Source organism: Miniopterus natalensis, chromosome 1, assembly GCF_054644295.1.
Source record: "Miniopterus natalensis isolate mMinNat1 chromosome 1, mMinNat1.hap1, whole genome shotgun sequence".
Lineage (NCBI taxonomy): Eukaryota > Metazoa > Chordata > Mammalia > Chiroptera > Miniopteridae > Miniopterus > Miniopterus natalensis.
The window spans coordinates 200,816,327-200,828,733 of NC_142081.1; the positions used below are offsets into that span (position 1 = coordinate 200,816,327).

Genomic DNA, 12,407 nt, shown 5'->3' on the forward strand with positions numbered 1-12,407 from the left:
CCTCTATACATGTGTCTGGATATTTCACATCAATGGGATATCATCTGTGGCCTCAGATTCTGGCTTCTTTCACGGAACATGTTTTCAAGGGTCAGCCCTTGGGGCCCATACCTCCTCTACGTCTGGAATCCGGATAGTCAGAGCCTCCACTGGGATGTTCCATCTAAAGCTGGGGTTGGGGCCTGTTTGCAGAGAGCACAGGAGAGTGAGGGGAAGCCTCCGGCACCAGCCCCAGTGGCAGCACCTGGAGGAACTCTGTCCTGCTGCCTGGGGAGCACCAGGAAGGGCCCAGCAGGAGCTGGAGCCTGCGACACTGAGGCCCCAGCTCCCACGGGAGGGGCAGCAACACTCCATCCCTCCTTCCTTCCACCCTCCAAGACCTGCTGGTGCCCCTGTTGGCCTAACCCAGGTGAAGCTGGTGGACACCAGAGCCATCTGTGGAGTCCAGTCCCTCAGGGCACCCCAGGGATCTAGGGAGGCAAAATGGAAGATGCCACCCAGGAACCCACTGAGAAGGACGTCAAGGGTGTAGAATCCAAACATTACCCACTTTATTCTGATGAAGCCAGACTGGAAAGAGAGGCATGCACTGAAAGGAGGGGTGGGTGATGGGGCAGAGAGAGCAAAAGCCCCAGGCCCTCAGGTGCAGAGCATCGGGAGGTGTGAAGGTGAGAGAGGTGGGAAGAGCTTATCCCACCTGGAGCATGGGAGGCCTTGGGTGGGGTGCAGCACCTCTGTCCTGAGCCCCAGGCCAGCAAATCCATTTCTCAGCAGTGGTGTCCCCGGCTATGCCATGAAATTCAAACTCAGCAGGTCTGCAGGGAGCTCAGCACCAGTGCCCAGTCCCTGCAGGGGCCATCCTGACTGCCCCCTTCCTCCCCACCCCCTGACACCGCGATTTCAGCCAGGCCTGTGGTCCCTCTTACCTCAGGACCCCTTCCCTCTGTGACCTCCTCCACCTACTGTTGTAATAACTTCCCTCAGGCCCCCACTGCAGACATGTATCCCTGCTTATCTCACGAAGAGGCAGTCTGGTCGTGTGACCCCACTGGGCCTTCACTGGCTAATAATACTCACCCCCAACCCAGGAACCAGGCGGACCATTGCAACTGCATGTGACCCCCACAGCGCCCTGTGAGACTCAGGGTGCTACTGCTCACGATGGGACAGAAGAAGCAGGAGGTTCCTTTTGTGAAGGTGTGTGACTACCTGCTTGGGAAACCAAGGGAGTCGCCTAAAGAGAACTTGACGCTAGGACCTGGCAGAGGACTGGGTGGGCTGAACTGGGCAGAAAGGCCTCCCTAAATATAAACAGCCAGTCAGCAAGAGGAATGGAGGAATAATGCAGTGAAAAATTTATAATACCTTTGATCGCAGAATAAGTGTGCAGGACCTAGACGAAGAAAAGTTAGAGAAACACGGGCACGACCATAGGAAACCTGTTTTGTCAAGACGTTACTTCTCCTTCCATGAATCTGTAGAGAGTGTCCTAGTAAGTGCACCAAAAAAATTCAGAATTCTTTAGTAACTAGACAAACTAACCGCCAAAAATAATCCACTATTAATTGAAAAACTTTGAAGAGGAGCAATAAGGAAGACCAAGTCCTACCAGATACTCAAGTAAATTATAAAGGCACAGTTACTGAAACACTGCGGTGTGGGTGCAAACAGAATGGAGCAATGGAAGAAACAACATCCTGCCCGGCCTGTGTGGCTCAGCGGTTGAGCATCGACCTGGGATCCAGGAGATTGAGGTTTGATTCCCGGTCAGGGCACATGCCCAGGCTGCAGGCTCGATCCCTAGCACAGGGCGTGCAGGAGGCAGCCCATCAATGACTCTCTCATCATTGATGTTTCTATCTCTCCCTCTCCCTTCCTCTCTCTGAAATCAATAAAGATATTAAAAAAAAAGTCCAAAAATCCACCTATGCATGAGTTCCTGTATAATGGAGACGTTAACAGCAGGCTCTTGAGTGATGTGCTGCGTCCCCGTGGCCCAGAGCTGTGGGACAGCCGTGGTTTCTGTGGCGCCAACGCTGTGTGTGCAGGGAGGGGACTCTTACTAAACCGAGCCTCACCAGCACGGGAGTGGATTGGGATACGACGTGCTAACTGGCATTATTCCCTGGGCAAGAACACGATCAGGACAACCTGTCAGAATGAAGGGAATCTTGTGAGATGATTCTTACAGGACACAGCAACCAATTCTGAAGTCTGGGAGTCTTGCGAGACTTCCAGGGGGAAGTCCATGGAAGAGTGAGGCTGCAGTGAGGAGTCCTGCCCGTTTCCACATTGGACAGGGATCCCGCAGGATATTCAGGTGGATCTCCCCCAAAGCAGGCCTGTGAGCGATGGTCTTCCCTGCACAGCTGCAGAGCACAGGAGGCTCACCTTCGTTTCTTCCGAGGCTCCCGTGTGCGGTGTTTGATTATGAAGACCTGGTTTTTAAGGCCAGATTCTGGCGTTTCTTTAGTCAGCACTATAAAGGAACGAAAGCAGACCCAGCGGCAGGAAGAGCTGAGGAGTTGTTCACAATAAGAGGGAGGCGAGTGCACAGCATGCGGTTTCTTCTTCAGGGGCTTCCGAGGGAGTGCGGACAGGAGGGGGCGGCTATGGGTTTGGCAGCCCCCCAGTCCTTGGGGAGTTGTGACAGGCAGACCCCAGGCTTCCTGTGGGTCTCACCCATTCAGAGTGAGGCGAGATGGTTGACCTGTGACCTCACTTCAGAACGATGCAGCTGCTGGGCAAGCACCTGGGGACCCAAACACAGAGGTCACTTTTCCAGGACTCCCAGTTTTGGTAGAGAATGCTCCGTAGTGTTGATCATCTTCAGCTGTGGCAGGCAGGTGCCCGGCCAGCCTTGTGCTGAGTGTTGGGCTGTGGTGAGGGCCGGCGAGTCTGAGAGGGGTGCCTGACCTTGCTGTGTGTCTGTGATGAATTCATGCCCCGCCCCACTCTGAGCCCTACTTCTCTCTCCCGCCTTGGGCTGCAGCTGGCATCCCGTCCTGTGCCTGCCCTCAGGTGCAGTCAGCCGCGCCCCAGCCTTGCCCGTCTTCGTGAACGTGCTGAGGTCTCTTGCCTGCTGCAGCCCCTCTCCCATGCTCTGCTTTCTCGCAAAGTCTGTCCTTCCCATTCGTCTGCTTCATTTTAGTGGAACCTGGGGAGTGAGCGGGGCTGGGGAGGGAGGGAGGGAGGGGATCCGGTGTGCTCGGGGCGCTGGTCCCTGCCGAACATGAGGACTTGAGCTGCCTCTGCCCCTCCGCGTGGGGATGCCCAACGGTTGCTTTACAAGACGAGCTCAGCGGGGCCTCTGGGCGGGCTCAGCGGGTGCTCAGTGAATGGTGACTGTTGTGGTTATTGTCCTCGTGTTGACAGAACTACACGTGTGTGCGTGTGTGCCCTGCTCGTGCACAGTTCTGTGGGGACCAGTCTGATTCACTGTCACCCTCGCAGCCCCAGCATGACACTCACCTCCCCTAAATGGGGGTGAGCTCGTAGAGGGGTGCAGGTGTTGTGGGGGAGGTTGAAAGCAGGGAGGGCAGCGATGGTTCCCCTCTGGCTGGAGCTCAGAGTCTGGTCCCAGCAGCTGAGGAGTGGACAGCCCTGATCCTGGACCTGAGGCCACAATCGACCATCAGGGCCCACTTCCTCCTGAGGCCACAGATGCAACCGTCAGGGCTTGTGGTCTGACGGGGCGGCAGCCCCATGGCTGGGCTCAGGCAGCGTGGGCCTCTGTTGCTCCATCAGATCGCCCTCCAAAGAATCTTAATTATTCAGGAAGGGCCCCAGGAGTGTTTTCTGGGGGACATTTGAGTAAAGAGCTCTTGACTTCTGGTTTCCTACAAGGTAAAAGTAATCAACTCTCATACGTTGCCAGTGGGTAAAAAGGTGCAGCTGTGGAAAACTCTGGCGGTGCCTCAGGAAAGTTGGACGTGGCGTTCCCACGTGGCCCAGCAATGCCACTCCTAGGTGCATACCCTGGAGTAGTGGGAACATCTGGCCACACAAAAGCTGGTAGGGCAAAGAGCCTGCAAGCGGCAGAGCCCTGAGGGCTGGGGAGGATCGGGCAGAGACTCTGGGAAATGCGAGCGTTCAAGGCTCCACGGACACTGGGGAACGTAGAGAACCGTGCGTGCCCAGGCCGCTCTCACGCTCAGAAAAGACCTGAGAGGACCCCGAGCTTTCACTTGGGGCTGAGGGCCGGCTCAGGGAGGGCTGCGGCGGCCACAGCCTGGCCGAGCTGAAGGGTTAGGGTTAACCACACAGAGCTCGGGGCAGGTTCTGTCAGCGGCCAGATGTTGAGTTGATCTCACGCAGCCTGAGGTTTCAGCCTGCCCCGGGACGGGGCTCCCCCGCCTCCCCTCCATCGGTGGGACAGGCAGAGGGACGAGGGGACAGCCCTGGGAGCAGACCTTCCCCCGGCGGCAGGCTCTCCGTGGTGAACGCACTTGTGGGTTGGTTTGTGGACACGCCGCATCTGGCCAGCTGGCAGCTGTGCTGGCCTCCAAGCCAGCGCCTGTTGGGGGGCCTGTGCTGAGCCGGACGCTGCAGAAGTGAAATGTGCCCACCTGTGTAACGGGCTGGTCTCGAAGTGGCTCAGAGCCTCCAAAGAAAACCATGGTGGGGGGTGCGTGTGGCTGGGACTCGTGTGCCTGACGCATGTCCTCGCCCCACACAGGAAGGACATCCCCACAGAGCACGTGACGCACACAGACAGAGAGCAGACCAAGAAGGTGGTGTACGCCGTGGTGTATGGCGCAGGTAGGCTGCCGCTCGGGCCAGGCTGCGTTCACGGGTGGCCGCGCCCCCAAGAAGTCACCTTCAGCCCCTGGAGCTTATTTTGTGAGTCCCTGTGTGTCTACACAGACGCCAGACGCCAGTCCGACCACTCGCAGCCGTTAGCTCACGCAGTGCTCACGCCAGCCTTCAGGCACAAAAGGGAGTGTCGCCAAAGTCGCCAGCCGGAGGGGGTTGCAGGGCCCACGGCTGTGCTGGGGCCATTTCTGTGTCTTGAGTGGCCCAAGGAGACCGTCCTCCCACTCCCCTCCTTCCCGGCCGCAGGGCCCTCGCGGGCTTGTTCTGTTGGTTAGAAGCAGAGGCCGGTCTGCCCACACTCCAGGGAGGGGTCACGCAAAGCTGTGAAGACCAGGAGCCGTGGTCCCTCCCTCTGCCCCCCAGCACTCCACTCTGCTCCCCGTTGCCCCCTTCCTCCAAGCACTGGCTCTGCTGTGCTCAGCTGCCCGCCCCCCTGCCCAGCGTGCCAGGAGGCAGGAGCTCTTGCCATCGCTGCCTGGCGCAGGGCAGGCACAGCCTCCCCGCTGAGCGGATGAATGAGCTGGAGGCTTTCCGCCCTACTTTTGAGAACATTCTGTGTACACAGTTTTCGGAAAACAGACTAAACAACTGAATTGGGTGGGTGACAGCAGGGTGACACTAGGCGGCTGCTCAGATTGGTTTGCTCCGTCGCCGGCTCCCGGCCTCTGCACTGTGCTCCTGAGCCTTCCTCAGTGGCTTCTGCCCTTTGTGTTAGATTTTGGTGCCTCCCGGCCTTGTCCAGAGTCCTGTGCTACAGGCGTATCGTTGACTTTGGCTCTGCCAGTGGACGCTGCTTCCCCCTCTTCAGCCCACAGCCTGCGGGGGTCCTGACTCCCCTCCCGGCTGTGCTACCTTATATGAGGCCCTGCACCTCTCTGGGCCCGTCACCAGCTCAGGTGATGTAGGGTTGTTAGAGCAGCACCTGGCGCCAGCCAACTCCTCTTTAGCATCTGCCGCCTGGGTCCCCCTTCCGTTTAGTGCTGGGCCGGCCACCCCCCCCATGACTGGCAGCGCTGTGGGTGGTGGGACGCCACCCCCGATCCAACCGGGAGAGAGGCTGGAGCGTGAGGGCTTCATGAGGGCAGCAGGGCCGCCCTCGCTCCTGGTCCCGATGCTCCCACAGTCCACTCTCACTTCTGTTGGTTCAGCACTTTCTGGAACATTCACTTTATTTTCCTAGAGAGGAAGAGAGCTCTACTCTGCAAATAAGCAGAGTCATTAACCGTGATGTTGGTGAAAAGGGTAATTTTGCTGCTTTTAGCCCTGACAGTGACAGGATTCCCACCCCAAGCCTCCACCTCTGCTGTTCCCACTGTTGCTGTCCAGCTTCACAGCAATTCCTGTGCATCCGTGGTGTCGGCGCAGGGCTGGGGGGCCCCGCTCTCGTGTGCACCCGCAGCCTGTCATGAACATGGGGCTCTCCGGGGCTGCTGGGCCCCTTGGGAAATTCAGCACAGGGCCTCCAACCAGCAGCGTCTCTGGACTGCACAACACGTTCTCACATGAACAGGGCTCTCGAGGTCCAGAAGCTGTGGCTCTGGCCGCTGGTGCACATGGCAGAGGCATTCGGTGGGTGTTCCCATAAGGGCCGCAGTGAGAGGCAGCGGGGGCAGCCCTGGCCCTCCTGCCGCCCCCTCATCCGTCGGGAGGCCTCTCCTCCAGACAGCAGCCCCTGACTCCCCCAGTCTTGCCGTGAGCTCCTGCTGCTGTCAGCTTAACACTCCATGTCCAGTCACATTGGACCCGTAAGGACCACCGCGTGTGCAGCGCACCTCAGGCCCCACAGTGGGACCAGAAGGACTGTGGGAGGCAAAGAGCTGCTCCCAAACGGCTGAGAGCTGTCAAAAGAGACACCGACCAGGCCCGAGAACCCCCGAGTGGCCAATGCCAAGGGAACCGAGGAATCCCCCAGCCAGATCTGACTGGGAGGGCTGGGCGGCCGCTTAGAGCAGCAGCCTGGGCTGAGTTTTGAAGAATGCGCAGGACTTAGACCAGCCGGCATTCCTGGAGGCCCACTGTGTGCCAGGTACCCACCGGGCCCTAGAGCCATGAGCAAGAGCAAGACCCTGTCAGCAGTGACGCGTGGAGGAGAGGGAGTGAGGACTGTCAAAGCTGTGACACACTCGGGTTCATCAGCCGTCTGTGGGGAAGCCAAGTTGTGTTCATATAGGATGGCAGAGGTGGGAGCCTCGTGCTCCCACCAAGGGGACCCTTACTCTCTGGGAGACAGGCCTGCAGGTGCTTACAGCTTAAACAGCAGAAACCTGATCAGCCGGGTCAGCATGTGGCGGACGGTTGTGTGAGGAGGAGCTGGCGTACGTGAAGCACGGAACAGAAGCCCTTGCAGGGCCACAAGTCATCCTGCCACGAGGGGGGCGGGGGGGAGCAGTGGCCTTTGAGTGTGACGGACCCATTGACAAGGTGTAGGGAACAAGAACCCAGGGCCGAGGGACCACACTGGACCTGGATTTCCCCCGGAGTCTGTCTCTACGGCTTTGGGAGCTGTCCCATCACTTGCTCCCATTGCAAACAGGGTTTCTGCAGGTACAGGGACCTTGGCCAACCTCTGCCCGTCAGATATCCCAACAGCCCCACAGAAGAAAGGAGAGGGATTCTTTCTCAGCCACAGGTATTGAGCAGTATGAATTCTCCTCCAGCCCACACTCTCACAGGCGTCAACTATAAAGCATGGAAAAATATGATAAACGACTGCCTAAAGGCGCGGAAAAGTGACCCAAAGCGGAAATTGCAGGTGGGTTGACACTTGGAAGGAAGGAATGGTGCAGGGCGTTTCCCATGTGGTGACTCTCCCCCCGAAGGCAGGCCTCCGTCAGTGCTGTGGGAGGCTAAGGCTCCACAGAAATCCATCATCTCACCGGCTTGAAGAGCCAGAGGGCAGATGGGAGCAACCAGAGAATCTGAGAGCGAAGGGAGCGATCTCAGAGGAGAGCCGAAGAAGAACCACTGCTGAGTGTGAACTCTGCCCAGATCCCTGGCTGACCCCTAAACATTCAGACTTTAAACAACCCAGCCAAGGCCAAAAGGACTGATCTGAGATTTCAGCCACTTCCCAATGCAGAGGGACAAAGTTTAACGTTTGACTTCAGTCAAATTAACTGCCCCCTTTAAAAAAAAAAAATTGGTACTACTGAAGAAGGCACAGCAGAGCCCACAGTGTCTACAGCGTCTCATCCACGAGACCCAGGACACAGCCCCAAACTGCTAAGCACTTGAAGAAGCAGCACAACTTGACCCATGGCCAAGAGGAAAGGCCGTCGTGGGGGCAGATCCGAGGTGGCCCAGATGCTGAAATTAGCAGACAAGGATTTTAAAGCCCTTGCGATAACTGTGCTCAAGGGTGTCAAGGAAAATATGCTCATAATGAATGAAAATTAGGGCATCTCAGAAAAATCGAAGAACTGAATTGAAATTCTAAAACTGAAAACTGCAAGGTGAGAAATAGCAGTCCACTGGCTGGGCTTAGCAGCAGATGAGACACGAGGAGGGGCTTGGCCGCGGACAAGGCGCCAGGTCCCACCCGCCGGACCTGCCGAGTGTCGGGCCACCACCTGGCTCCTTCCCGACAGCCGGCGGTTTTCCGTGGGAGCCACAGCAGAGGTGCAGTGGCTGGGTGTCCCAGAAACGGTGTCACAGGTGGATTGTTCCAGCGTAATGTGCCCATGAAGCTATTGTGTGGTCTTAATCAAGCCCCAAAAGGGAAATTGGGGTGTTTTTTTTTTTTCATTTCAAGCCAAATGAAGAGTCAGGCAGGCCCGGGCAGAGGGGAAGGACTGAGGGCTCCGAACTCTCTCTCTTCTGGGAGAAACTGTGGAGCACAGGGCACCCCAGCCTTCCCCACTCTTCCTGGCCAAGCACTGGGAGCAAACATCACCCCTTCCCTCTCCCACAATGTACACGCTCTGTCCAGAACCTCCAAAGGCATCAGCCAGCCGGGGCCCGTGGTGGCCGGGCTCAGGGAGGCCAGTCAGCCTCCTTCCTTCCGAGGTTTCTTCTCTGGTCGTATCTCTACCTCCAGGCTATGGCTTCTGGACCATGTTGTCTGAAGGCCCAGACCCACTCCTCCCCCCACCATGCTCGTGCTCTCAGAGCTCAGTCCCCGCCTGTGCGGCAGGCTGCCTCTGACCAAGGCGTTTCCACTCATGCAGGGAAGGAGCGGCTTGCTGCTTGCCTCGGAGTTACCCTGCAGGAAGCCTCCCAGTTTCTGGAGAGTTTTTTGCAGAAGTACAGAAAAATCAAGGACTTTGCCCAGGAAACCATTGCCCGGTGCCACCAGACAGGTGAGCCAGCAGCAGCCAGAGCCACTGGCAGGTCCCACCCCTCTCCCAAATCCAACCTGCTGCTCCAGTGGGCGCTGGACAGACGGGAGGGAGGGTGGGGGGTTGATGGATGGGGCCTGGGTGGATGGGGACTGGGTGGGTGTCCAGCCCCAGCTGTGTAAATGGGACCAAAGGCTCCACCTGACAAGGGCCCAGAGCCAGGCTCCGCTTGAGGCAACACAATTAACAAGCTGGAGTTAGGAATGATAACTGGGTAGATAAGCATAGAAAAGTAACATCCTGCCCGTAACAGTGGAGAGAGAGTGTTATTGTTGTGAAAAGCGCACAGTAGAATTTTAAAATTTCACTATAATTTGGTCACAGATTTCAAAGAATATCAAATAGAGCATGTTCTGTGAGCACAACGGGCTGAAGGTAGTTTTATATTTATATGTGTGTCCACTTGCCCACCTCCTTGTTTGGAACTGCCGCACTCCTAAGTGACCTAGGATTAACAGGTCCCAGTAAAGTGACAACATTTTAGAAGTAAATGGCAGTAAAGGTACGTCCTGTGAGACACCGTGAGGCGTGGCCTCGCCGACACTTAACTCGGGTGAGGGAGTCCTTCCACGGAGCATTTCTAAGAAGTGGGGACACAAATGGTTTGTATTCAACACATTTGGGAAAGAGTAGCGGAGCAAATTAGAGAAAGAAGGGAATAAATGTCAGAGCAGAAGCTCATGACGTAGACAACAGGAGGCATCAAAGGTGGGTGGAGGGGGAGCAGAGAGCTCAGCACGCACTTGAGTGAGGTTGGAATCAGCTGGAGAAGCAGCCCAGCAGCCCTGAGCGGCTCCAGCGTTCCCGCAGCATCCAGGCTCTCCTGGCCCCTCCCAGGGACTGCTGCTGACCGTTCTCTCTAGAGCCTGTGACCAAGCCCATGAGCATCGGGTGGCCCCGGCACAGGCTCCTCCGGGGCCTGACTGCCTGTCCAAACACTGGCCAGTGCAGGAGCCTCTGTAAGCCTCCAGCAGGGCAGGCCGTGGTTCCCTGAGCCCCAGGGTGAGTCCCACAGAGGCCTGCAAGGTCCCAGCCTCCACCTGCAGCCACCTGCGTCCTTACTGTGGCCGTACAAGCCCTGACCATCCCTGGGCCCAGGAAGCCCACACTGGAGATGAACAGAGTGGTATTAATCCTGAAATGTTAAAATAGTGATAGAACCCAGCGTTGATGAGAGTTACAGGGCCAGGGTCACCACAGACAGAAATGCAATCTAAAGTCGGGCACTGTGCCCTGCTCACTGGAGCCAGGCGCGATTTCAGTGGCCTCCCGTAAACTGACTTGTGTAATGCTCACGGCAGCCCTACAGAGTGGGCAGTGTCGCCATCCCCACCTCACAGCTGACAGGTGGGGCTAGGCTGCGACCCAGAGCCAGAGCCCTCCCTCCCTTGGACATAACTTTCTTGAGTGGCTGTGGGGCCTTACAATTCCACACGTGAAGTATTCGTGCCTTTGACCCAGAAATCACCCTCCTGGGCAGACACTAGGAAATAACTCCGACGGTCGTTACATCTCCCACAAGTGTTTGCTGCCTGCCTGCCCTGTGTCAGCACTGTGTCAGTGGCAGGGCACCAGCTCCTGGATCTCGAGAGGAGGTGGCACCTGACCCAGCGCAGGAAAGGCCAGGAACAGCCAGGGGCATTGGCGTGGCTTCGCCGTTTTTGGAATCAGCTGAGGAAGGGAGTGCAAAATCGTGCCACCCTCCTGCCGTGCTTGTTTCCCACCACAGAGCCTGCTGGCCGAGCAACAGACCTCGAGGCCTCTGGGCCAGGCTCCCAGCCCCACTCTGGCTCAGGGTACCGGAAGGGGTCCTGCTGGGCCCCTGGCCCGAATCTGAGGGAGCCGTGCCCACCAGGGCGCCACACTGCCTGTCCACTTCTGCCTCTCATCCTGCTCCCCTTCCTGTGGCCTAGGCTACGTGATGTCCATCATGGGCCGGAGGAGACCGCTACCAAGGATCCATGCGCAGGACCAGCAGCTCCGGGCTCAGGCAGAGCGGCAGGCAGTGAACTTCGTGGTGCAAGGTACCCCGAGTCCTCAGCTCGCCTGCTGGGGCCATTCCTTCCCGGGTTTTTAGCAGCTGCAGGGCTGGGTGACACCCATCATACCATGGTCCCCCTCTTTCCTGCTCCTGTCCTCCCAGCACACGTGGGGGCCCCTGACATGTAGGAACCGTGAGATGGGGGATCTGGGTTGTGGTGGGTCATGCGTGACACGCGTGGAAAGTTGAGACAGCTGCCTCGTGCTAGGCAGCCCCCCTCGGGGCCTGGGCCCCACGTTGTAGTGAAGCCGAACCTCCTGTGCCCACAGGCTCCGCCGCGGACCTCTGCAAGATGGCCATGATCCACACCTTTGCTGCCGTGGCCGCTTCCCCCACCCTGACTGCAAGGTCAGTGAGCGAGTGGCCAGCCTGCCCAGCCCGGCCGAGCTATGCTCCTGCTGTTCCCAGGGCTCGGGTGGCCTGCTGCTCTGTGGCTGGCCCCAGGCACACAGCCCAAGCTTCCCACCTGCCGTGGGCCCAGGTCACAGTTCCAATCAAGATCACCACCCCAAACAGAGGGACTCCCTTGAGTCTGAGCTCCTCTCAGCACTCCTGGGATGGCCCTTTCCCCTGACCTGGGCTGGGCCAAGCACCCAAGGGCCTGCTCACAGCAGCACCCAGTGACAACAGGCCATTCGCCTTGGGCACCCTGAGGCCTCTCGGGAGCTTCTGAACTCCTTCAGGCACAGCAGCTGCCCACCCTGGAGGTGGAGGGACCCAGAGCCTGTCAGACGGGGCACAGGCTCCAGACTGCCCCACGCCCACCCCAGTGCTGCCCCCGACTTCAGCTAGTGCGTCGGACGCCCAGCTCTGCTGCTGCCCCTGCCCGAGCCAGCCTTCACACATCTCGAAGGAGGGGCTCCACCGGGCTGCCAGGGCCACGGCTCTCTCTGGTCTGTCTCTGCCACGGTCGCTCCCCTCGGGTGCACCTCCTGAGTAGCTGGGTGACAAGGAGCCCTAGCCCAGCCTCTGCCGGCCCAGAGCCACCCCTCCCAGCTCCCCACGTCCTGGCCCTGGGTCCCAGGTGGCTAACCTGAAGTCCCCAGACAAGTGAGCGTGTCGGACCCCAGAAGGTCTGGCTCCCTTCCTCCTCAGGCCCCAAGCACACTGTCAGAGTAGAGCCATCCCTGCCGAAGGGCCCTTCACAGCCCATCAGCATGCCCACCACCAAGGAGGGGCTCGTGGCGGGTTAGGCAGCATCTCTAGATGGTGAA

The 12,407-nt window shown here is 58.4% G+C and overlaps 1 protein-coding gene across 1 annotated transcript in view; it reads left to right on the forward strand.

Annotated features, from left to right (window-relative positions):
- The window catches only part of POLN (DNA polymerase nu), a 75,864-nt gene that overhangs the window by 56,380 nt on the left and 7,077 nt on the right, over positions 1-12,407 (forward strand). Inside the window, exons 18-21 of the mRNA XM_016195823.2 lie at positions 4,679-4,761; positions 8,982-9,113; positions 11,066-11,176; positions 11,463-11,541. Of these exons, the coding sequence (XP_016051309.2) occupies positions 4,679-4,761; positions 8,982-9,113; positions 11,066-11,176; positions 11,463-11,541 (405 nt within the window). The remainder of the gene's footprint in view (positions 1-4,678; positions 4,762-8,981; positions 9,114-11,065; positions 11,177-11,462; positions 11,542-12,407) is intronic.